The sequence below is a fragment of the Antechinus flavipes genome, chromosome 2 (assembly GCF_016432865.1).
Source record: "Antechinus flavipes isolate AdamAnt ecotype Samford, QLD, Australia chromosome 2, AdamAnt_v2, whole genome shotgun sequence".
Classification (NCBI taxonomy): domain Eukaryota; kingdom Metazoa; phylum Chordata; class Mammalia; order Dasyuromorphia; family Dasyuridae; genus Antechinus; species Antechinus flavipes.
Genome location: NC_067399.1, coordinates 651,185,584 through 651,207,183, shown reverse-complemented (window position 1 = coordinate 651,207,183; position 21,600 = coordinate 651,185,584). Strand labels below are relative to the sequence as shown.

The window sequence follows — 21,600 nt, the reverse complement described above, 5'->3', positions numbered from 1 at the left end:
TTTGCCTCCCCTTTGTAACTTCCTTCATTAGGGTACCCCGGTAGTGCAGTGCTAATCAACAGAGAAAAACCTTTAATTTATGAGATGAGTAGCCTTGAGAAAAATGCAAATATTTTAATAATCTAAGTATAATTTCTTTTCACCACTACCACCGTGCCCTGATTTGTGAATTTGCCAACTATTCCTATAAAATTACAGAATCTTCGATCTCGAAGGGGCTTAGAGATCATCTTATTTATAAAACTACCTGAAACAAGAATTTTCTTAATATTTCCCACAAATGTTCATAAGATTTCCCTTGAACACCTTCAGAGATGTGACACTCACTACCTCCCAAAGCAATCCATTACATGGTCTGAGATATCTGGCAGAGGGGAGGAAGATAGGATCTAGGGGGGGCAATGACACTGTAGCTAAAGATGTCTGACTATAAGGAATCACATGTATAGATTGGCTTGAAAATGGCCACATGCTTGATGGGCATCTCATTGGTGCTGACAACAATCTGGGGAGGGAGAGGCTACGGTAATAGTCCCATTACACAGATGAGAAGATTCCATTGAAGAGAAGCAATTCACAAACCTTGTAAAGATCAGAGATGAGATGGGAACCTGCCTTTCAGTCTTCCCTGTGCTAATCACTAAATTGCCCTGGAGATGTGAGACAGAACCCTCCAGAGAGGGTTTCCCAGCAGGGAAAGAGATTTTTGTTCTCCTAGTTGAACTTACAGGAGTTTTGCAAGTTGGAAAAAGCCAAAGGCAAAGACTTCTTCGAAGGACTTCAAACTGGGAGGGCTCACACAATTATTATTATTATTTACTTTGATAGAGTTGATGTTGCTAATAATAATAGCCAACATTTTGCATAGTGCTTTAAGTATTGCAAAGCACTACAATCTGTTATCTAATATAATCTTTACAATAACCCTGAGGGATAGATTCTATTATCATCATTTAGAAAAGAGGGAAACTGAGGCTGAGAACCTGAAAGAAACAAGTCTCCTGATTCTAAAAGTTTAGACATCCTTCTACTATTCCTTGGCTAATGTATGTTTGAATTGTCTAAACTGACTAAATGTTTGTAGCACAAGTAGTTATCATCACCATCTTCATCATCATCATCAAAGGGAGGAAATTGAAACAATTGTTTTTAATCCTAGATGAACAGAATGTCCTTAAATTCACAAAATGGAGACCGCTGGGGAGATAATGGTCACTGCCATCTTTGACCCTAATTCTAGAGTTCTCTCAGCTTGGAAAAACTGGGCTGGGAGTATTCAAATATCAGCCAGGGAAGGTTTGAACCTTTCCATGAAACTGGTCCTCTTCCCCTCCCACTCAGGTAGAATACAAAGACCAGGGCCGTTTTTATGGACCTGGAATCTAATTTTTTTTGCATAAGAAAATAAAGGGCTTTGTGGACATGGAAACTTCTCCTCCCCTGGAGAGATGAAAGACAGCCAGGTTTCCAGGATTCAGAAATCATGCAAATGATGAAGGTGATGGCCCCTGAAGCTGTAGCTTTGGACCTGCTGGAGGGCCAGGGGAAGAAGAATTGTGAAGCTAGATTCTCGTCTCTCTGCCCCATCCATCCATGGGCATTCAGTTATTAAGGGCCAGCTCTATTCTAGGCATTATATTACTTGATGCAGAACTTTGGTTTCTTTCTTTCTTTTTTTCTTTCTTTCTTTCTTTCTTTCTTTCTTTCTTTCTTTCTTTCTTTCTTTCTTTCTTTCTTTCTTTCTTTCTTCCTTCCTTCCTTCCTTCCTTCCTTCCTTCCTTCCTTCCTTCCTTCCTTCCTCCCTCCCTCCCTTCCTCCTTCCCTTCCTTCCTTCCTTCTTTCTTTTCTCCTTTTCTTCCTTCCTTCCTTTCTTCTTTCTTTCTTTCTTTCATTCAGGCAATGGGGTTAAGTGACTTGCCCAGGATCACAGCTAGGAAGTGTTAAGTGTCTGAGACCAGATTTGAACTCCAGTCTTCCTGACTTCAAGACTGGTGCTGTATTCACTGGCCACCTAGCTGCCCCTGAACCTTGGTTTCTTCATCTGTAAAATAGGCATATTAGAACTCAGACTACTACCTCCTAGGAGTGTTGGAAAGAAGTTTGTGTTCACTGTAAAGCCTATAGATAAGTTTTGATTTTTTTAGTGACCCTTCCCCACACCCATTCAATACTAAATGGATGAGAAAGCATTATTCCACACTTGTGTTGTCAGTCACTGCGATCCAAGCCCTGCACTGCAGATGCAAAGACAAAACACTCCCTGCCTTCAAAGAGCTAACGTTTTGCTGAGGGATGCAGCCCATAAACATATAAGTAAAACTAGCTTAATTTAAGGAGGGAGAAAAACACTAAGAACATCAAGGGAAGTAAGGAAAAAGTGAAGGTGATCGCTGAGCTGGGCCAAGATGTCATCTCAAACTTCCAAAAGGAAGAGAAGTCATTCTAAGAAAATTGGATAGTCTGTGAACAGCCCCCTCAATAATCCAACAAGGAGACTTCCATTCTCCCCTTGAGTACCTTGTATCATGAGAAACTTACTTTTTCCTTTCCCTGGATTTCTCTTCCCCTCCACTCCCCTAAATCCAAACCCAATAGCTTTGAAATTAGGTCTAGGTGAGACATCAGGAGGCAAAGGAGGAAAGGAAGAAAAAATTTTCAGAAAAAAGAAATAGTGTGAGTGAAGGCAAGGAAGCTGGAGAGCCTTGGGAAGGGGTAGGAACCAGAGGCATAGATTATAGTTTGGAGTTGAGAAGACCCATGTTCAGATCCTACTTCTGATAGTTAGTAGCCATTGATGTTGGGCAACCTGAATTTGTCTGAGTTGCCATTTTCTCATCTGCCGAATGAGGGGTTGATTCTAAATCATGAAGAGACGGGTGTGGGCAGGGCAAAAAGGATTGAGAGAAGAGAAAAATGATAAAGTTGGAAAGGTTAGGTTGGAATTAGGCTGCTGAAGGCTTTCACTGCCAACCTAATGATTTTAAATTGGGTTCCACAGATAATTGGAGGCCAATGAACATTTTTGAATGAAGTTGCGAAATACAGAGTCCGATTCTTTTTGTACAGCAAAATAACGGTTTGACCATGTATACTTATTGTGTACCTAATTTATATTTTAATATATTTAACATCTACTGGTCATCCTGCCATCTGGAGGAGGAGATGGAGGAAAGGAGGGGAAAAATTGGAACAAAAGGTTTGGCAATTGTCAATGCTGTAAAGTTACCCATACACATAACTTGTAAATAAAAGGCTGTTAAAAAAAAAAAAAAAGATTGCCATTAAAATCATCTATTAATTTAAAAAAAAAAAAAGAAGTTGCGAAATAGTCAAAGCTAGGGATGAGGGGATTTAGTCTGGCAGTAGCTTGGAGGCTGTATTGAGCCTGATTGTGGTAGACATGTGGCACAGAGAGTCATGGATTTAATGATAATCTTCATTTTACAGGCAAGGAAACTGATCCTTGCTCAAAGTCACACAGAAAAGGAATTGAATGGAATTTAAACCCATGTCCTCTGGCTCCAAATCCCTTAATCTTTCCTCAAGAACATTCAACAACCCACCCATCTTCTCTCTTGGATCCTTACCAGGAAGCCTTTTTTCCTTCTCTTTCCTTTCATGTGATGTCATGTGATGGCGTTAAGGGAACTTGAGCAGCAAGTGTTGGTGGGAATTGAGAGAACCACACTGGCTGCATCTTGTGACTCAATTCTGGAGCTAGCTCTTTCTATTCAATATGAGTCTAGTTCAATTTGTCTTGTGAAAAATCTTTATTTAATGTGGGAATTGGGAGGGAGCTTTTTGTATTGTTGGAACCTTGCCCTGCATGGCTGGGAAGCTGGACCCCCTCTACCTGCTCCTTAAAGACCCTTAACTAAGGACCAAGGTTATGCTGACCAGAAACCCAGTCAGACCTGAAGATTGATGCAAGTTTTCTCACAGTTATTTATCTCAAGTCACCCCTATGTCTTATTTGTTTTTTTTTTTTTTTTCCTGTGTCTTATTTGAAAACTACCCTCATACTGGCCAATCAGTTATTGTTTCCATGTTCCTTTGATTGTTCAAAACGCATGGGGGAAGTGAGACTTCCGATTTCAAGACATTGCACCCGATCACTCTCCCCCTTGGAAAGTCCCTTATCTTTCCTCCAAGTAGAATTCAGATTACCTAATGTTATGTTCTAGTTAATTGTTTCCTTTGAATTAATCGACCTTATTTGATTGCTTTTAATGGCTGTCTCCCTGTATTTGGAGTCCAGTGCCAAGGACGAGGAAGGTTACCGGTCCTGCTTTGCTGGGCAGTGGACACGTATTGCTAAATCAGTTGAGATGCTTGGAAGCTCAGATCTTCCTTCCCTCGCTCATTTCATCCTGCGCCCATTGATGTGGGAAAATAGGAAGAATACTGGGCTTGGAACCGGGAGGTCCAAAGCCATCCCAGCTCTGTTACTATTTGCCGTGTGACCCTTTCCCTCTGTTGTCCTCAGTTTCCTCACCTGTAACATGAGAGAGGCTTGGGTCTGATAGCCTGAGAACAGGTTTTCAAAGGGAAAGTTTTCTGAGCACGAGGCTACTGGGTGAGGACACGGTGAAGGCAGGAGTTGGGCTATTGAAGGCAAGCTGCAACCTAGTCTCTCAGACCAGAGACCTCCCCCTCTATCATCCAGCCTTCGACGCCCCTCTTTACCCCGATCCTATACTGGGCTCAGGTCTCTGAAATGTTTTCCTGTGTCCTCAAAATGTTTCCCTTATAAATAGAATGGGGGGAGTCGCAATGTTTGCTTTCCAATTTGATAGGAAAATAGCCTCTGCCAGGTGGAAAATGATGTCGTCCCATGGCCAGGACAGATTGCTCACCTGAAGATTCCAGAGAGGGCGGGCTCGGGCTGACCAGAGGCAGAATGAGAAAGCAGGACAGCCAGGGCAGTTACCTGATCCAGACCCAATCGCTTTAGTTACATCGCAGAATTTTAGAGATGGAAAAAGATAATTCAATTCGACCTCCTCGTTTCTTTTGGAGGCAATCAGGGTTAAGTGACTGCCCAGGGTCACACAGTGACACATTTAAGCACAGGGTCTTCCTCTAGGACCAGCACCACCTGGCTGTCCCTCACCTCGTTTTCCAGAAGAAGATCATAGGATCACAAATTTAAATTGTAGTTTGCTTATTGACTTAGAAAACCACATATTAACATCATCCATGTTCTATTGTATTTGTTTGTTTTGTTTACAAAGTTCCCAATTACATCTTAATTTGGTTTTGCTGTACTTAGGGGTGTCCTGGGGATGTCCTGAGGATGGGAGTATTCAACATCTTTGGTCTAGATGACCACTAAGCTTCTGTCTAGGTTTGAGGGTCTATGAGCTACTGACTTTTGTTAACCAGTGCTTTGCAAGTCCCTCCTGGGAATCTGGTCCCATCCTCTTTCTCTTCTGGGTCTCAGGTCACAATGACCAGGAAAAAGTAGGGCTGGGCCCAGCCTCTCCCTTTAGCCAACAGAGTCTCTGTTTCCAGTTTATCCCTCAGCACATCTGGGCTCACAGCCCAGCCCCCCAGCCTGATGCAGGTTGAGAGTCCACCTTACCTGCTCTTGCTGCACACCTTGATGAGACACAATGTCTCAGAGTTAGAACAAGAGACCATCCTGGCTAAACCCTCCCTCTCCATAGCATCCTCTGCTCCATTTCCACTTGCCTGAGAGAGCCAATTCCCTTTGGGATAGTTCAGACTTTTAGGGAGAATTTTCCTCACCTCCTGCAGAAACTTGCCCCTTTGCTAATCCCTCCCCCAGCCCAGTTCTAGTCTTTGGGGCTAACCACTTCCCTTTCTACTTATTAGACCTTTGGATTTGAATCCAGGATTATAAAGTCTGTCTTGCTAAACATCCTTTGTTCCTTCAACTCATCCTCATAGGACCCAGCCCTCTCATCACTTTGCTTACAGTTTATATCCTTCCTAAAGTATGGCCCAGAACTAAAATCGGTGTTCCAGGTGGGATCTGCCCAGGACAGAAATAATAATGGGATTCTTCATATTCTTTAGAGCTGAAACAGACTTTCGGTACCATTAAGTACAATCTCTTTTTCTTTCCTCAAGGAGGAAACCAAAGTTCAGGTGACATCCGGCTTAGATGATTAAGAAGGGGAGCTGAGACTCCTGTTCTAGACTTTGTGCCACGTGATGGTGTCTCTGTAGGAAACTTTCTGAGTCTGGCAAAACAAAACAAAACACCAAAAAGTGAGATCTTAGTCTGGCCCTTCCTCTGCTCCAGTGGGAGAGGTAGAGACTGCAGGGGGAGTTCAGGGAAGATTAGCATCTCTGCTGAGCCCTTTTCTGGGCTGCTTTGGTCTCTGCTTTTCACACAACTCTCACCTGTGAGTCCAAGAAGCTACAGCACACACACTGGCCACGTCCCGAGAATCTCGGCAGGAGGGGCTACCAGGTTAAGAGTACCTGAAGGGTCTTAGATTTGTCAGTGCATCAGGGGGATGTCTACACATGCGAAGAGAGGGTGGAGGAGAACAATGTGGTCCAATGGTCATGGAGGGGACTGAAGTAGACACTGTGGAGCACAGAGAGCTTGGACAGACATCAGAGGTTCCAAGGCCATCCACTGCATCCTGGGCCGTCGCCAGTCTTTCTTACCTCTCTCTTAACACTAGATTTCCTTCAAGCCATTCTCCAACTGATAAATGGTCAAAAGATATGAACAGATAATTTTCAGATGAAGAAATTAAAACCATTTCTAATCATATTAAAGAGTGCTCTAAATCATTATTATTCAGAGAGATGTGCCTCTCAGATTGGCTAATAAGAAAAGATAATGAGGAATGTTGGAGGGGATGTGGGAAAACTGGGACACTGATGCATTGTTGGTGGAATTGTGAACTGATCCAACCATTCTGCAGAGCGATTTGGAACTATGCTCAAAGGGTTATCTAACTGTGGTACCCTTTGATCCAGCAGTATTTCTACTGGGATTATTTCCCAAAGAGATCTTAAAAGAGGGAAAGGGACTTGTATGTGCAAAATTGTTCTAGCCACTTTTTGTAGTGGCCAGAAACTGGAAACTGAGTAGAGCAGTTGGAGAATGGCTGAATAAGTTATGGTGTATGAATGTTATGGAATATTATTGTTCTGTAAGAAATGATCAGCAGGAGGATTTCAGAGAGGCCTGGAAAGACTTACACAAGTGAAGTGAGCAGAACCAGGAGATCATTGTACACAGCAACATCAATATTATAGGATGATCAATTTTGATGAATATGACTTTCTAAAAACGAGATGATTGAGGTCAGTTCCAATGGTCTTGTGATGGAGAGAGCCATCTGCACCCACAGAGAGGACTGTGGGAACTGAGTGTGGATCAAAACAGAGCATTCTCACTCTTTGGTTGTTGTTCGCTTGCATTTTATTTTCTTTCTCATTTTTTTCTGGTTTGATTTTATTTTTCTTGTGCAGCCAAGTAATTGTATAAATAAGTATGCATATGTTGGATTTAACATATTTCTACCATGTGTAACATTTTTAGACTACTTGCCATCTAGGAAAGAGGGTGGGGGAAGGTGGGGAAATTGGAATATGAGGTTTTGCAAGGATTAATTTCAAAGAATTAATTATCCATGCATATGTTTTTAAAAATAATAAAAAAAAACTTTAATAAAGAAAAAAAAGAAATGGGCAGAATTTAAAAGTAACTTGAGTATCCAGAGGTTTTTTTCTAATCTAAAGTAGATCTAAAGTAATCTAAAAATGTGCATTTTTCCTCTAGTTTTGGAAAACCCAGAAAAAAATCCTCCTTTCCTGAGTTGGTAGAAGACATTAAAAACAATGTGAGAGTGCCACCTGGTGAGCAACATCCTACATGATGGGGCTCTCTGGTCCTGGGTTTGTACAATTGGTAGGAACCGGCAATATCTCCTACTCCTCCAAGTATAACTGAGGTTTCTTGGGCATCTGGTAGGAGACGTCTCTTGAGCTGTGCTTCAAAGCAAACTAGGGATTGTGAGAGGCAGAGAAAAGGAGAGAGCTGTAAGTTCCCCATCCAAGAGACAGTTGGGCACGTCACAGGTGGGAGGTATGGACAAGATAATCAGAGTAGGACAAATGGAATTGTAAGGAAGTTTCTGAGCATGATATAAGACTGGGAAGAGAAGCAGGAGCCAGACGGTGGGGCATTTTCAATGCTAGACTGAGGCTTTTGCATTTGATTCTAGACACAATATGGAACTATTGAAAACACTTAAACTGCGCAATGATGTATAGCATCCCCACTAGTATAGACCCCCACTTGTATTTGTGGATTAGATTCCCAGATTCTAAGGTATAAGCTGGGGGTATTAGCTTTTATTTAAATATTTGAAGTGTCATCATGGGATAGGTTCTGTCTATTATATTCTTTTTGTATCTCCAGCCTTTGGCTTAGTGCCTGGTACACCGTAGGGGCTTAATAAATGTTTATTGATTGTTTGGTAAAAAAGATTTGACTTATTCTTCTGGGTCCCAGAGGACAGGTGAAGAGAGATTTCAGGGAGGTAGATTTCAGCTCATTATAAAGATACATTTTGGAATAAGAAAGAGTTTTCGTAGAAGTATAACAAGCTAGATTGTAAGTTCCATAAGGACAAAAATGGTTTTGCTTTTTTTTTTTTTCTGTGTATTCCCAGGAACTAGCACTATTTCTGACATGTGGTAGGTGCTTGATGAATGCTTGTTGATTGAGTGATTTGACAAGTTTCCTCAACAGGTAATGAGTTCCCTCTCACTGAATGTATTTACCCTAGAGGCTAGATGTCAATTTGTCAGGAAAATTGTAGAGAGGATGCCTGTTCAGGGAAATGGCCTGTAAGGCCCATTCCAATTGAGAGATTTTATGACTCTAAAATCAAGGTAAATTCTCCTCTAGCACAGAAAACAAACAGGTCCTGGCAACCTCCATACCTTCTGTCTTGGCCAGAATCCATAGGAATTTGGCAAATGATGTTCAGTTGTTTCCCCTCCAAGGATAGAGGGTGGAACTATTTCCTGGCTCTTTGGAATTTACTGGCAAACTCCGGGATGAGGGAGGCAGCCGAGCAGGAATGACTTGCGCCTCCTCCCATCCCTCAGGTCCATTTGTGTGTCTGATGATCCTGTCTCATGAAACCAGAGAGGAAAGTTCCTGCTCTCTTAAAAAACAAATCCCACAGGTCACTGGAGAAAGAATGCTTTGGGAAGGTCAACATGGCGGCAGTTCTACCCGTTCCGTGTAGCGGGAAGGATGAAGAAGATGTCACGCTTCTGTTTGGCACATGTCACATGTGTCAAGGAAAGATTTCTTTGTGTCTCTTGGCCTAGATGTGGCAATACTGGGTGCTACTCACTGTATTTTGTCTTCAGAGCCCTGTTTGATAAAGTGCTTCATGGTATTTAGAAACAGCCTTGAACTGGGAGTGTAGAGATGAATTCTGGCTCCGGAGGTCAGAATTCTTTCTAGATCTGATTTTTCTTGTGCAGCAAGATAACTATATAAATATGTATGCATATATTGAATTTAACATATGCTTTAACATATTTAACATGTATGGAACTACCTGCCATCTAGAGGAGGGGAAGGGGGAAAGAGGGGAAAAGTTGGAACAGAAGATTTTGCAAGGGTTGATGCTGAAAAATTACCCATGCATATGTTTTGTAAATAAAAAGGTTTAATAATAAAAAAAAGAAAAAGAAAAAAAAGAAAAGTATTCCAGGAATGGGGAACAGCCAGAGAAATGCCGGATATTGAGTGATGAAACAGTCAGGAGGGCACTGTCACTGGGTCAAAGAATATATGTAAGAGAGTAAGGTGTAAGAAGACTGGAAAGATAGAAGGGAACCAGGTTATGAAGGGCTTTGAATGCCAGAGAATATTTCATATTTGTTCCTAGAGGTAATAGGGAGCCACAGGAGTTTATTGAGTGGGAATTGGGTGACATGGTCAGATCTGCACTTGGGAACATCATTTTGAGAAGTGAATGGAGATGGACTGAAATGAGGAGATTTGAGGTAAAATCCAGCAGCAGACTATTGCAATAGTCCAGGCAGGAGGTGATTGATGATGATGATGATGTTGAAGGTAAACCCCAGAGCAATGGTGGTGACAGAGGAGAGAAGAGAGAGAGATGTTAGGAAGGCAAAATCAATCGGTTTTGGCAACAGGTTGGCTATAGAGGGAAAGGAAGGGAAAGATGGTGACTCTTGGATTGAACACCTGAAGAACCTGTGTTGCCCTCTACAGTCATAGCTAGGGAAGGCAGGAGGTGAGGAGAGTTTAGGGGTCAAGATAATAGATTCTATTTTGGACAGATTGCATTTAAGGTGCCTACTGAATATCCGGTTTAAGATATCTGAAAGATAGTTGGAGAAGCAAGGTCGGAGGTCAGCAAAGAGAATTGGGCAAGAAAGGTAGATCTGAGAATCATCAGCATAAATAGGAGAATAAAATTCCTTGGAATCTGATAAGAACACCAAGTCAAGTGAGATAGAAGGAGAAGAGAAGAGGCCCAGGTCAGAACCCTGAGGGACACCTGAAATTACTAAAGAGCACAGTCTGAAGGAGGATCCAGCGAAGAAGACAGAGGAGTGGTCAGATGGGGAGGAGGAGAGCCAGGAAAAGGGGTGCCCCGAGAACCGAGAGGGAAGGAAATATCAAAGGTGAGAGAATGATTGGCTGTGTCAGAGGCCAGAGAGAAGTCAAGGAGAATGAGGAAAGAGAAAAGGCCATTGGGCTTGGCCACTCAAATGGTCACTAGTACCTTTGGAGGAGCCTTTTTGGTAGAATAATAAAGTTAGAAGCTACATCGTCAGAAGAGGATGAGCAGAGGAAGTGAGGACACTGATTATAGATGGCCTTTTTGAGTTTAGCTGTAGAAGGCAGAAAGAAAATAGGATGATAGTTATCAGGAATAAAAAGACCAAGGAAAGATTGTTGTTGTTTTTTTCAGAATAAGAGAGACGTAGGTATGTCTATAGACAGAATGGAAGGAGCCAGTAGGAGAGAGATAGAGATAGAAAAGAAGTGATAAATGTGGGATGAAAAGGGGAGCAATCAGCAAATGGGATGGAATGGGATCACTTCAACGGTAGAGGAGTTAGCCCTGGTTAGGAATAATGGTCTTCATCATGTGAGACTTTCATGAGCTTCTATTTCTCATCTGTAAAATGAGGTGGGTTGGACTAGAGGGCCTTGAAGGCTCTTCCCAACTCTAGACTTAATTATGTTGTGTGTGACTCTGAATCAGTCATTTCCCTTCCCTCGTTTTACCTGTTCCAGTCTCTTCTCTTATTTACTTGCCCAGAAAGATATCCATCACAAATCTATCAAAGGTGATATTTCATCATTAATGATGGAATCATTCCTTGGAGACATATGGGCCTCTTTTATGGAAATACCAACAAACTTCAGGAGGAGGAGCCCCAATAAAATGAGGAGATTGGGCTAAACAATTACTAAAATAGCCATTCAGTCCCTCCCCCCCATAAAGAAACAGGCTGGGCCTGGATTTGGACTGAGGCTCCTAACTTTAAATCCAGCTTTTCACTGCACAGGGTTGCCTCTCTAATTTTCTGCCTAATTCCCACATTCTGAGATTCTGAAATATACCCATCACTAGAGCCATTATTACATGCACACATAACTGCAGCTGAGAACCGGCCACCTGTTCAGTGGGATTTCACATAATTACAGAATGTAGAACTGGGAGGGACCGCGGATATTTGGTTCAATCCACACAGAAGATACTTTACATTAAAAAAAAAAAAAAAAAACCACAACATTCTGAACTCAACAAATGCCAAATCAAACACACCGTGTGGTACAAAAAATGGAGACTACGTATGAATCTATGAAACTCTATTATGTAGAGTCTTTTTTTTCTTTTAAAGTATAAAATAAATTCAAAAGAAAACTTTCTAAGCTATCCTGTTTTTCTGTGATTCCTTCAGTCTTCGTTCTATTTTCTTCTCTTGTGGGAGGAAACCCTTTCCTTATTATCTCTCAGCTTCCCATCTCCTCAGAGGGAGAAGAGAGAAAAGGAGAGGAGAGGACAATCTGGGGGAAAGCATTATTGTAACATTAGTAGCTGGGGAAGGCTTCAGATCTAGCATCAAGCATTCATTCTCTCCATATGTGGAAGTGGGGGGCGTTTATCTGGGAGGTGGAGGAGAGTGAGAAATGCTTCTTCTAGGTAATTCTATCAGCTGTAACCTTGTTGTCCGTTGCTTTCAGAGACAGAGTCAAAGACTCTCTAGCTTGTGAAAGGTCTGGGTAGATTGAGGGTTTTACAAAGCTTCCTGGGGATGAATGTGTCTGTGTGTTTGTCTCCAGTGCGGGGATGAAAAGATTGTTGTTTGTCCTTTATTCTCGAAGAAAACCATGAATTAAGGAAAATGATACCATGCCGTGCCATGCGAGTGAATTGGATTGAAGGGAGGGAGGGCTGTGCAAAGTCACCTGCCTCACTTTCCCCTCCAGAGCTATCGAGCTCCAGTGGCCAGAGACAAATCAAGATGAGTGGAGATGGCCCTGGGTGAAAAGGAAGGGGACTAAGGAGGCAGAATCTTGGGTCCTGATCTTCCTCCTCTCTCTGTTGTTGGGACCAGCCTCTAAGAGCCATCACGATACAGTGAATTGAGCACTGCACTTAGGAGTCAGAGAGAGCTGAGTTCAAATCCCACCTCTGATGATGAATTTCCTGATCTTCCTCCTCTCTCTGTTGGCTAGTACCTCTAAGAACCACTGCATTTAGGAGTCAGAGAGAGCTAAGTTCAAATTTCACCTCTGATGATAAATTTCCTGTAGGGAAAGGCATTTAATCACCCTGACCCTTGGTTTCTTCATCTGCAAAATGGGCTAGATATCTTCTAAGGTTCATTTAGCTTTAAATTTAGGAGCTAAAGGAGAAGAAGAAACTTGAGTGTGGTGAGGTGCCAGTTTTCCAGGGCAGGTGATTCTGGGATACTCAAGCATTCAGAGGCATCTATCTCCCTGGAAGGTCAGAAATACTACTTGCTCTGAGACTGTAGCTCTGCTGAGCTGTTTCCATCTAAAAAATAGCCTTCATAGGTCATCAAGGAGGCCTGAATTCTGTTATTATTAAGTCATCCTTATTTTGAGGCCTCTGGTATGCTAAATATTCTTTTATGGCAATACCTGTGGTCTTGGAAGTTGAGGGAACGTGTAAAGGCACCATCATCACCCTTCAAGTCAGCTAAGAGGTAAGCTGCTGAGACAGCCATAAAATCACTCTATCAATAAACATTTATTAATCTCCTACTATGTACAAAGCACTTTACTAAGCCCTGGAAATAGAAAAGGAAGCCAAAGACAATCCCCTCAAGCATCTCACAATTTAAGATAGTAACTAGAGGCATGGAGCTAGGATCATAGCATCATTGATTAAGGATAAGACAGGACATTAGCATCTAGTTCAACTCCACTTTATAGATGATAATAATAACAGCAGCTAACACTTATGTGGTACTTTTCCTAGATTACCTCATCTGATCCTCAATAATAAGGCAAATACTACTGTTATCTCCATTTTGCAGATCAGGAAACTGAGGCACAAAAATGCTAAATGATGTACTTAGTCATTGAAGATCTTTCCCCCTTTAGAGGGGTATGAGATAGTGATTTTCAAATCTTTGAAGGGCTGTCTTGTGAATAAGCGATCCAAGTGATTTTGTATCACTCTAGAAGACAGAACCGCAGACAACAGTGAAAGGTGTCAGGACAAATTGGGGCTTGATATAGGAAAGATATTTTTGACAACGAATCACCCTAAAGTAGAATGGCCTAGAGAGAAAGTAGGCCGTTTCTCATTGGGGGGTCTTCCTGAAAAGGCTGGAGGACCATTTCTTGGGCATGGATTAAGCTAGTGGGCTTCTGAGACCCCTTCCAGTTCAAAAATAATGGGATTTTGTAATTTTGTTAAATGTGAGAAGCAGGGGTAGAGAGGAAAGGAATTAGCCCTCAGTGTGTTCACCTATAAATGGGAAAGTAGCTGTTCCTCATGGGATATTGTTGATGTTTGTCTTTGTTCCTGAAGACTGCCGAGACATCAGGAAGATGATGCCATGATATGCAAGTGAATTGGATCGAAGTGAGGGAAGACTGTGTAAGATCACCAAAGTCTCCTCTGGAGCCATATGAGTCCGGTGGCCAGATAGAAATGGCCCCGGATGCAGTGGGAGACCTTGGACGTCGGACTGAGGCAACATTATGAGATTGAGTGGAAAGAGCACCGTATTTGGACTTAAAAGCCCTGGGTTTGAATCTAAACTCTCCTTCTCACACCTCTGTCACCTTGCCTAAATCAATTAATTTATCTATTCCTTGGTACCTTCTTCTATAAAATGAGAGGATTTCTAAGGCTCCCTCCTTCACTAAAGTTTTGTGATTGTGAAATTATTGAATTTAAAGCTAAGAGATTTTCTGGCTCCCAGACGCCTACTCTCATGTTACTGAGAAGGATCAGATGAGTAACTTGTCAAAAGTAGCACAATTAGTGTCGGACTGGGAGTCTGCCAGAGGGACCCTCAGAACGCAGAAGGTTAACACCGCTGACAGATGGGATGTTTCTTGAGGAACCCAAAGCCATTAGAGAAAGGGGGAAACAGAGAGAGAATGATATCTTTGAAACAGAAGAGGAAAAATAGAATGGAAGAGCTTATGATCCATCATGGCCAAAACTTTAGAAAGGCCCCTGGAGGAAGAGGAGGAGGAGGAAGATGAAGAGGAGGAAAAGGAAGAGGAGGATGAGAGTTAAAAAAAAGAATCTTTAGCCACTGGTGAACCTTGACCACAGTTTCAGTAAGTGGTGAGGTCGGAAGCCCCGAGACACAGAAAGGGAGGAGAGAGGGGAAGTGGAGGCGTTTTCTGGATGTCAATAACTTGGTCAAGACATTTAGCATTCATTGAGGGGGAGAGATGGAACCAGAGCTGATTTTGCTTCAAGGACTGAGGTCTAAAAAAATCAAGGTAAGACTTCATTTTTTAAACTGGGGAAATGAGTATCTTTGTAGACAATGGTTAGAAGTCAGAGGAGATGGAGATGAAAGGATGATAAGAAAGACAAGCAATTATTTGTCGCTTTGAAGTTTGCAAAATGTTTTGTAAGTTGGGGTCTCGAGTCGAGAAGACCCATATTCAGATCCCCACATAGATTCTGACTTAGCTGTGTGAGACTATGGGTTAGTCTCTCTTTGCTTCAATTTCTTGGTCTATAAAAATATAAAATTAGGGTCCTGGATTCAATGCTGTTAGCACTCCCAATTTACAGATGAGGAAGTAGGTGGGCAACTTGCCCAGAGCCATAAAGCCAGTAAATGTTGGCGTTGGGATGAGGATCTGTATCTTCCTGATTTAAAGGTCAATACTCTCTCCAATGCTAAGCCAGCTTTATAACCAAAAGGGGATGGCTGGAGCAAGGCTGAGATGAGGCAGGAGGGAGCAGGATTCAGGGCTTGAAAGGGCTTCCTGAGGGCTGAAGATGTCTCCTTTTTGGTGACCCAGGAGATGGGGAAGAGGGAGATGAAATCAAGGAAGACTGATGTTGGATAGCTAGAATTCTCTATCATGGAGTGAGCCGTCTGTTCCGAGATTATGGATTTTGAGGGGTTTGGGCAAGATTTCAGGCCCCGTGCCAAGTTCTGGGCTACAAGCCAGCAAGACAGTCTCTGTCCCGAAGGACCTAACGTTCTGATGAGGAAAGGGCGGCTGGGAGGGGAGGGTGTGCCTGTGACACCATAGCATGGAGACGGCCAGGAAAAGAGAGTGCAAGTGGGATCTCGGGGAGACGGAGCCAAAAAGCTGCTCTGCCAAAGCCCAGGGCACTTCCAGGGCAGAGTCCGAGCTTCCTTGGAGGAGGAAGAGGAGAGAAGAAGGGACTGGGAAGGATAATTGAGGGGAATAAGGACAGACTAGAAGGCTTCCCGAGCAGCAGGGACGATGCAGTATGGGCGGAGAGCCCTGGGGCGTGGGTCAGAGGGACTGGCGTGGGACAGAGAGACTGGGGCATTGTAGGGCTACCCCAAAATGAGGATTTGCATGTTGGGACTAGTGAGCGCCAACGGAAGTCGCTGGGTGGTGCAGTGGTAAGTGAAGGGATTGGATTGGATGGTTCATCTCGAGCTCCGTGGACTCTTTGTGGCTAGGAGTTCTTGTAGCTATGAGGCAACATGGCAGCAAGGCTTGTGATGGAGCCACAATGGAGGAAATGAGCCAGAAGCCCCAGGCTGGGACCAAGGCGAGGGGCTTTGGAGCTGGAAAGCAGGGGAGGGATAGGTTTGGAGTGAGTGAGAGAGTGGGGAAAACCGGAGCATAACAGTGATAATAATATTAACATTTACATAGCCCTGCCTAGGGCCTAGGTCCTGGGCGAAGTGCTTTGGAATTATTATCTTATTTGACAGAGATAGGGATTTCTAAGTTCCAGAACTTGGAGACAATGATCCAGAGATAGTGAGGTCTAAAGTGCAGTAGCCAGAGGTGCACGGGGCCCAGAGCTCATCTGTACAATGGGAACACCTTGGAGAAGGGAAGGGAAACCATTCCAGTATTTTTTCCAAGAAAACCCAAAGGACAATACCCATGAGGTCAAATAAAGTCAGACACGACTGAGCAAGAAGTCATTCTACCCTGATGTGGTATTAACCAATCCAGCCCAACTGGTCTTTCAGCTGCTCCTCATAGAGAATACAATCTCCCCTCTCCACACCTTGCCCAGGCTGTGCCCTCTGCCTGGTGTATTCTCTCCTTATTGCCCCGGCTTCCTTCAAAACCCCCTTTAGCTGTTTCTTTCTACAGATTTATCCTGCTCTCTCCTGTCACAAGAGCTTTCTTCCCTTAATTATCTTTTACATTTGCATTTATTCTGAATCTACTTCTTCATCTCTGAGGGATTTACTCACATTGAATGTAAACTCCCCGAGGGCAAGAGCTTCATTGTCTTTGTATCTTCGGTACTGGGCGTTGGAGAGGGTGGGCTGAGGGAGAAGAAAGTTGTTGACTTGAGGAGGGAGAGGAGGAGGAAGATTGGTCATGTTTTCGGAGAGACTGGCAAGGGCAATGTTGCACAGGGGCTCAGTGGACATAGTGACGAGGGTGGGCACAGGGAAGTCTGAAAGTGTGTGTGTCGGGGCAGGTCCATAACCAGCAAGCTGGACACGGGAGAAGCAGCATGACCCCGCTGCGAGTCAGTAGCATCCAATCCCTTTGTCACTCCTAGGGAAAATTCAGGGCCAGTACAAGGAACTCCTTAGTGACAGGAGGGGCCGGCGCCCTTCTCTACAGCCTGGAGCCCTGGCCATTGCAAGGAGCCCTGGGAGCTCCTGAGTCACACAGATGGCAACAGAGGCAGTTCCCCTGGATCCTAGGTCTGCTATCTACCCGCCGCACCCGGATGCCTCTTTGTATTTCTTTTTTCTTGGATTGCTGTAATTCTTAATGTCAAAATAAAACAAGAAATGATTGAGAGGAAGGGGAAATAATTGCTAGGATAACTTCATCTTATTGTCTTTCATTGACTTAATACCAATTCCCTCCTGCTCCAACCTTGCTCAGTTTCTGAAAAGATACATCAATTGATTGTCTAAGGTATCACTCACCATCCCTCCAACTCCCTTCTTCCCTTTCCTATGTTGCTTTGTTTTATTAGGGAATAAGTTTCTTGAGTCCAGGGAACATCTTTCTTTTGTGTTTGTATTCCTAGCACTTGGGAAAGTGCCTAGTACATAGTAAGTGCTTAATAAATGCTTTTTCATTCATTCATTCATTATTCTGCCATTGCTAGAGTTCATTTTTACCCCCTTCAATTTTAGCACCCTAGGGCAAATCCCCACTCACCCTACCCTAGATATATCTGGGCAGAATGGTATCAGTGTATGGAAGGGTGAGAAGACACATTAAATAGGCCTGGAAAGCCCAGTTAGAAGCTGGTGGTGGCCGGGGCAGGCTGAGGAGCTGATATTTCATTAAGAGGGAGTAAGTGTTTTGAGTACATTCACCGCTGCGTTGTGATAAAAGCTCCCCCTTTCTGAGAAGGCACTGGGTGCCACCTGGAGTAACTCACCTGTGGGGGGGGGGCTGCTTAGAAGAGTTGTTTAGCCCAAGGGGAGCGGTTCCCTCTCCCATTCCTCCTCAGCCTGAACGGCATCTAGGAAAACCCAATCTTTCGGCTTTACATGAGTCATTGTTTGCATGGGTGCAACGAGGCAAGCCTGAGAGGGCTGCCCATCACAGGGCTGGATTATGATACATTTGTTACCCCAGTTTCCTCATTTAAGTAAACTTTGGCTACTTCCTCTATTCTTGTTTCCTTATAATTGGCCTTTCCCCATAAAAAGATAGAGTAGGGGCATTCCCAGCCTCCCTTGGGGGCTTTATGCTAACAGAAAAGGGTGGTCTGGGGCTTGGAGGCACGAGGGACCAGAGCACAGGGGGAGGGGGACTCCACGGCACTGCCGAGGTGATAGAAGGCTTGAGCCTGTCTCCGGCTTGAAAACCATCAAAGCCGGTCAGCGACGGCTGGGACGCTGGAAATCCTCGAGCCCGGCCCCCTTACTGTACAAAGGAGGAAACCGAGGGGCTCGATCCAAGTCATCCAACTGGAAAATCACACTTGGGCCTCATCTGGCTTCAAATTTAAGGCACTTTCTACTTCCTACAGTGAACTGTTAAGTCCAAAGAGTATAAAAGGAAGAGCGAGAATAGGAAAGATATTATTGAGGAGAATTATTAGGATCCGACGATGTATTGGACGGGAGAAATAAGGGGTAAGTGTCAAAGGTAATACAGAGTAATATTTAGATGTTCAGTCGGCATTCTGCTCAGCTTTCGGACTTGTTCAAAGGAAGGATGGTGTGGTGAAGAAGGAGGCTAGGGAATGGGGAAAGGGCATGTAGGTGGTCCGGCGGATAGGACCCTGGGCTTGGAATCAGGAAGACTCATCTTCAGGAGTTCAAATATGGCCTCAGACACTTACCAGCTGTGCCATCCTGGGAATGTCGCTTAACCCTGCAGTTAAACCTCAGTTTCTACATCTGTAAAATGAGCTGGAGCATGAAATGGCCGATCATTCCAATAATTTGGTCAAGAAAACCCCAAGGGGGTCGTGATGAGTTGGGCTTGCCCAGGGTCACCCAGCTCATAAGTGTCTGAAGCTGAATTTGAACTCAAGATCAATCTTCCTGACCCCAAGCACTCAATAAATGCTTGCTGATTGGCTGATTGACTTCAAGTCCTGTTGCTTGTAAAACTTTCAAGCACAGGATGAGGAAAATGCTTCCATAAAAATGTAATATAGCCCGGATAATGTTAATTTGAAGTGTTCCTAGCCAACCAGCCGCTCTGCCGAGCTCGACTGAGTTTGAGAGCGCCGTGGCTCTCGGTGGTGAGAGCCCCAGGGAGCCCGGCCCGCGGGGCACTGGCCTGGCTGAGGCTGGGAGGGGCCCTGTGGTGACCAGCCTGGGCGGAGCGGCATCTCCTCCCCTCCTGTTGTCTCGGTGACGTGCGGGGGCTACGGGTGGGCTTGTACGTTTCCGGTTTGTGCTGCTCCAGGCCCCCTCAGCCAGCACACTCAGACCTGGGGAAGCAAGCCGTGCGGAGGGCGGGTCAGATTCTCCCTCGGCGTGGGGCCCCGGCTGAGCCGCTTCCTTCCATCTCTGCTCCCTAGAGAAGGGGCTCGGGGAGTACGGGGCGGATGGGTGGGCGAGCAGCGCGGGGAGTGGGCAATGAGCAGAAATGGCAGAGTCAGGATTGGTGCGAGAACCGATGTCCTAGTAATGAAGGGGGTCCCAAACCAGAGGCTAGCGGCCACTCCTCCGCATCCTGCAGCGGCGTTCTACCAAGGCAGAGTGAGGATGGAAGGGTGGAGATCCTTCCAACTCTGAGATGGAGCCACTGAAATCCCCAGACAATAAGGCAGATCAAGGAGAACTTACTAAACATCTACCTAAGCGAGAGGCCTCCAGGATAAACAGGCAATTTATTTTAAAACAGAGTAATCGTGGGATGGCTGTGGGCTGAGCTTTCTGCGGAGGATGCAATGGTGGGCTTTGGCGCAGATTAGATACAAGGAGTGAGAAATGGGGAGGAATCAAGAACGGCTCGGTTTTGACGCAGAGGGACCTGGGGACTCTTGGCAATGCTAGGGAAGGTTGGAAAAGGGGGGACCCCCATGGCTAGTGATCGGGAAGAGGAAGCACCAAAGGAGACTGGGAAGAAGAGGAGAACCAGGGAGGGGCCGGCGAACGCCGAGGAGCCGGCCACTTTCGGAAGGGAGTCAGACTGCGCCCCTGGTCCAGCTGGCCCCCTCCCCATCGTCCCTGTGCACGTCTGTCCCACACAGAGACAGGCTATTATCCAAGCAGCAGCCGTTGTTTGTCCACTTGTTCTCCCTTTTCTAATTGCTACGTTGTCAGATTTCTATTGCAGAATTATATGAAGCGGCCTGTGTCCGTGGCAGGACTGAGAACAAGTGTCAGGGTGTCCAGAGAAGAGCCTCATGAGGAACAGGGGTCTGGCTATAGTCTGGGATTAGACGTAGGAAGGTCAGCGCCGGGGGAAGCAGACTCGGTCAGTGGGAGGGAGGGTAGGAAGTCAGGGATTGTGGGGAAACCATGTCGCACTACAAACTCCCGGGCGGGCCCAGGTAGGACCAAAGAAAGGCATTAACCGTGGAGAGTAGCCGTCACCGGCTTTCTTTAACCAGAAGTCTAGTTAGCCAGTACCCAGCTGGAAGGGGAAGTCCTGGCCTGCGGCTGACCCGGCAGCCCCCTAATGCTCCGTTCTGTCGTCCCCATGGAGGCCCTTCCTTTCCTGTGCTCCCCCTGGGGCAGTTTGTCATGGAAAAAATGCACCTGAAATATGCGTTCCTGTCAAAAATCAGAGGGTGGTGCTCTGGAAGGACACCCCCAGAAACGGGCACCCCAAATACAAAACACCGGGGTTCTTTTTATGGATCACCGTCTGGCCTCCAGCTGGCCTCCAGCTGCTCACTTTCCTGTTGGAGTTCAAATGTTGGGTTCTTGTTCTTCTATAAAATATTATAAAGGTTCTCTCTGGGTGCCTTCCCTGGAATCAGGATTTTGTCGGTGTCTGTTTGGGCGCCAAAATGTAGTGATCTTCTTCCCAAAACACAGCCAGGTGATAAAAGTTCAGATCTTTTATTATCTCCAATATAGCCCGGTTAGCTTAGAGGCCTATGTCTCTGCTTGGTTCCAAGAGCTCTCTCCGAATGTCGCCAAATCCAAAGGTCTGGTCCTTCAGCCTCTGCCTCTGCTTTCTTCAGCCTCCAGCCAGTCTTCATGTCATTCCGGTGAAATCTCTCTGAGAGCCTCTGTCTGTTTCTTTTATCCAAGAGGGAGGAATTGTGGGATACGAGAGAGAGGGATTGTGGGTTTTCTCCCATAGTGCTCTCTGGCCCTACCAGCTTTAAGGGAGGTGTGAACTCATTGATCTCCAATGAGTAAAGGTGTAAACACAAGCCTTGTATTGATTAGTTCTACTTAGTACCTTGTTTCAGGTTCTGCCCAAAACATCTTCTTATAAGATTAGGTCAACTCTAATTAGTTAGCAGTTAG

At 44.7% G+C, this 21,600-nt stretch overlaps 1 protein-coding gene across 1 annotated transcript in view; it reads right to left on the bottom strand.

Moving 5' to 3' along the window:
- Positions 1-17,112, bottom strand: part of SH2D7 (SH2 domain containing 7) — a 28,572-nt gene extending 11,460 nt beyond the window's left edge. Inside the window, exons 1-2 of the mRNA XM_051973860.1 lie at positions 16,930-17,112; positions 4,857-4,930 (exon numbers count right to left, since the gene is read on the bottom strand). Of these exons, the coding sequence (XP_051829820.1) occupies positions 4,857-4,930; positions 16,930-17,112 (257 nt within the window). The remainder of the gene's footprint in view (positions 1-4,856; positions 4,931-16,929) is intronic.
- Between the last annotated feature and the right edge of the window lie 4,488 nt (positions 17,113-21,600).